Below are 2,806 nucleotides of genomic sequence, written 5' to 3' on the forward strand. Positions count from 1 at the left end.
ACAATTCAGTATTAATTGTTTTCCTTTTCTGTTGTATGCCTTATTTCAAGAAATAACTTTCAGGTCACTTTTTAATGTGAAATGGAACATTTTCAATTTTTGACAACCTGACGGTAGGGGTGTTTAAGACACTATACCTCATTTTCTGTAAGGAAGTGGAGTAAAAGGAATTCGGAATTGAATTCAGCATACTCAAAATTGGTAATTACATCTGCTTTTTATTGTTTTGGTTAATGGCGTTTCAAGAAATAAAGTTGGGTCACTTTTTGATGCGAAATGAAACATTTTCCGTTTTTGTCAACCTGACGGTAGGGGTGTTTAAGACACTATACCTCATTTTCTATAAGAAATTGGAGTAAAAGGAATCCAGATTTGAAATCAGCATACTCAAAATTGGTAATTACACCTGATTTTTATTGTTTTGGGTAATTTTTAAAAAATGGGTGGTGATTGCTAATTATATCAGTTTCCGTTTCACAAATTGAGACAGTTGAAAGCGATACATTTACAACGAAAGCTGGGAAAGACAAATTTTAGACGAACTCAACACAAACTTGACGAACGCACAGAATGTAGCACTTGATGACGGCGATGATGTAGACGAAATCGACAATTTACCAACAGAAAAGTGCGCGAATAATTCCCAGATTTTAAACTGTTTAATAAAAATTGATTTTTTTTCAAATGAGCACGAAAATAAAACACTGACATTTATATTTTTAGATTTTGAATTCTTTTGTGATGTAATAAAACGTTAGCAATCATTACACACGTATGCATAGATAGTGAATACAAGGGAAGCAACTCTCACTCTTGTCAACATTCTGCACTCCGGACTCTGTGTAAACCGGCCAATTTCTTTGGCACCACACATAGCCAGTTTAGACAGATTATACTGTATATGTAATATGACGTAACATTAACATTTGAAGCAAACAAAATTACTGTAGAATGACATTTAAAAATAGTTGATGCATTATTTCAATTACAATTCAAAACGGAAATTTTGAATGTGACTATCTTATTCAAAAACAAATCTAAAGAATACACTAATAACAAGCACCAAACTTATTTTCCCATGAATTGCTTCACGGTTTGCCAGAACAGCTTCTGGCCATTTCTATTCATTGTCCACTCCACGTGTGATACTGAATTTAGAAGTACCTTTAGAGATTTATTGATGTGTTCAGAACGAATGTCCTGTAACAGAATCAGCAATAACTTGTGTCAGCCTCCGTCAACCAAGGTATGATTGGCAATGGCGGCTTCGTACTTACACCATTGATCGTCCATGAAATTATTGGACAACACCAAAATAAATTTTCTGCTGACTTCAATGCTTTCTAAAATGTCATCTACAAAGATTCCACGCGGTGAAATATCTCTCTCGTGCAGACAAAGCTTGTACTTGTTATTTCTTTCCACCATCTGAATGAGTTCAGACATTATCTATTTCCTATCATTTGTGTTATAGGCAACAAAACCATCATACAGGAATTCATCTTCTGTAAATCTTTTATATCCCATTGGTTTTCTATTTTTGCATGTGTATATATAATATTTGATGTCCCAACGAAACTTTCTCAACCGAACAATAGTCACAATCACCAATGAGACAAATGCCAACGAAATGCACGCGAGGATGACATAGGGACTTATTTTGTGACATTCGGATATAGGATCAAAGTTTGCTATACTTTTGTCTTTTAAGTCTGATGGAGAGGCGCAAATGTACTGAGCAGGATATCCAACAGTTCTATTTTGGTTGTTTTCGACCCAGAGTCGGAACCATTCAAGCTGGCATCCACAGTCCAATGGATTGAATGATACATCGATCCAAAAATCCTTCTTCTGCCAAAGTAAAGCCGACAGAGAAGACTCCTTCATATTGCTCAAACGATTGCCACGCAAAACCAATAGTTTCAATGTAGTTAAATTTTGAACAACGCTTTTTCGGATTTCCTTTATCCTGTTGAAACTGAAGTCAATAGAAGTTAAGTTTGTAAAACTATTTAGTGCAGTCATTTGCTCGATTTCACCATTAACAATAGCTAGATATGACAGATCCTTTAATGGTGATAACATCTCTACTACATCCGTTTTGGATAAACCGGTGTTCATTATTTTCAATGATTTTATATTTCTACATTCAGAGAAAATATCTGTAAAGCCTATTAAACTACTTTGCACCATACGTCCGATAGAGAGTGTCCGGAGTGATTTTGAAGATAATGACCTACTATCTAAAGTGACTCCATGCAAGTTATCGATGATCAACATTTGCAAATGACTCAGACTCAAAAAGGAATACAAAGAAATTTCCTGAAATGAAGTATGTGATACGTTTAAGAATTCAACATATTTCAGACAGAAACCCTCTTTTATAAAATTTGCTGTTTCCCGGATATCGTTCACTGCCAGATGCAATGTTTGCAAATTTGGGAAAGCAGGTATACGTCTGGCATAGTCTAGACAAAATCCGGGGACCTTCTTAAAATAATTGTCTGTAAAATTCAATTCTTGTAAGGAGGGTACCGAAGTATTGGGCAGTATATAGTTTGAGATCAAGTTGTTCCCTAAATCGATTTTGCTGATATTGGTTAACTTAGCGAAAGATTTAAAAGAAAAATATCGTATGCCACAAGACCGGATGACTACTTCCCGCAGACTTCTCAACCAACGCGTTAGAAATACATTATTATTTCTTACAGGAAAAAGTCTAGAGTCGAAAAGAGTTCCTGACATGTTAAACACTCGTAAGCTCGACTTTCCGAGATATTTTATACCATTATTGATATCCTTCACA

General features: G+C 35.1%; 1 protein-coding gene across 1 annotated transcript; it reads right to left on the minus strand.

The window, feature by feature from the left end:
- Positions 1-1,445: 1,445 nt before the first annotated feature.
- Positions 1,446-2,806, minus strand: LOC125664253 (toll-like receptor 3). Its single transcript, XM_056152560.1, has one exon. The coding sequence runs from the start codon at positions 2,743-2,745 to the stop codon at positions 1,450-1,452; it is 1,296 nt and encodes a 431-aa protein (XP_056008535.1). The 5' UTR covers positions 2,746-2,806; the 3' UTR covers positions 1,446-1,449.

Source organism: Ostrea edulis, chromosome 1 (assembly GCF_947568905.1).
Source record: "Ostrea edulis chromosome 1, xbOstEdul1.1, whole genome shotgun sequence".
NCBI classification, from domain to species: Eukaryota; Metazoa; Mollusca; class Bivalvia; order Ostreida; family Ostreidae; genus Ostrea; species Ostrea edulis.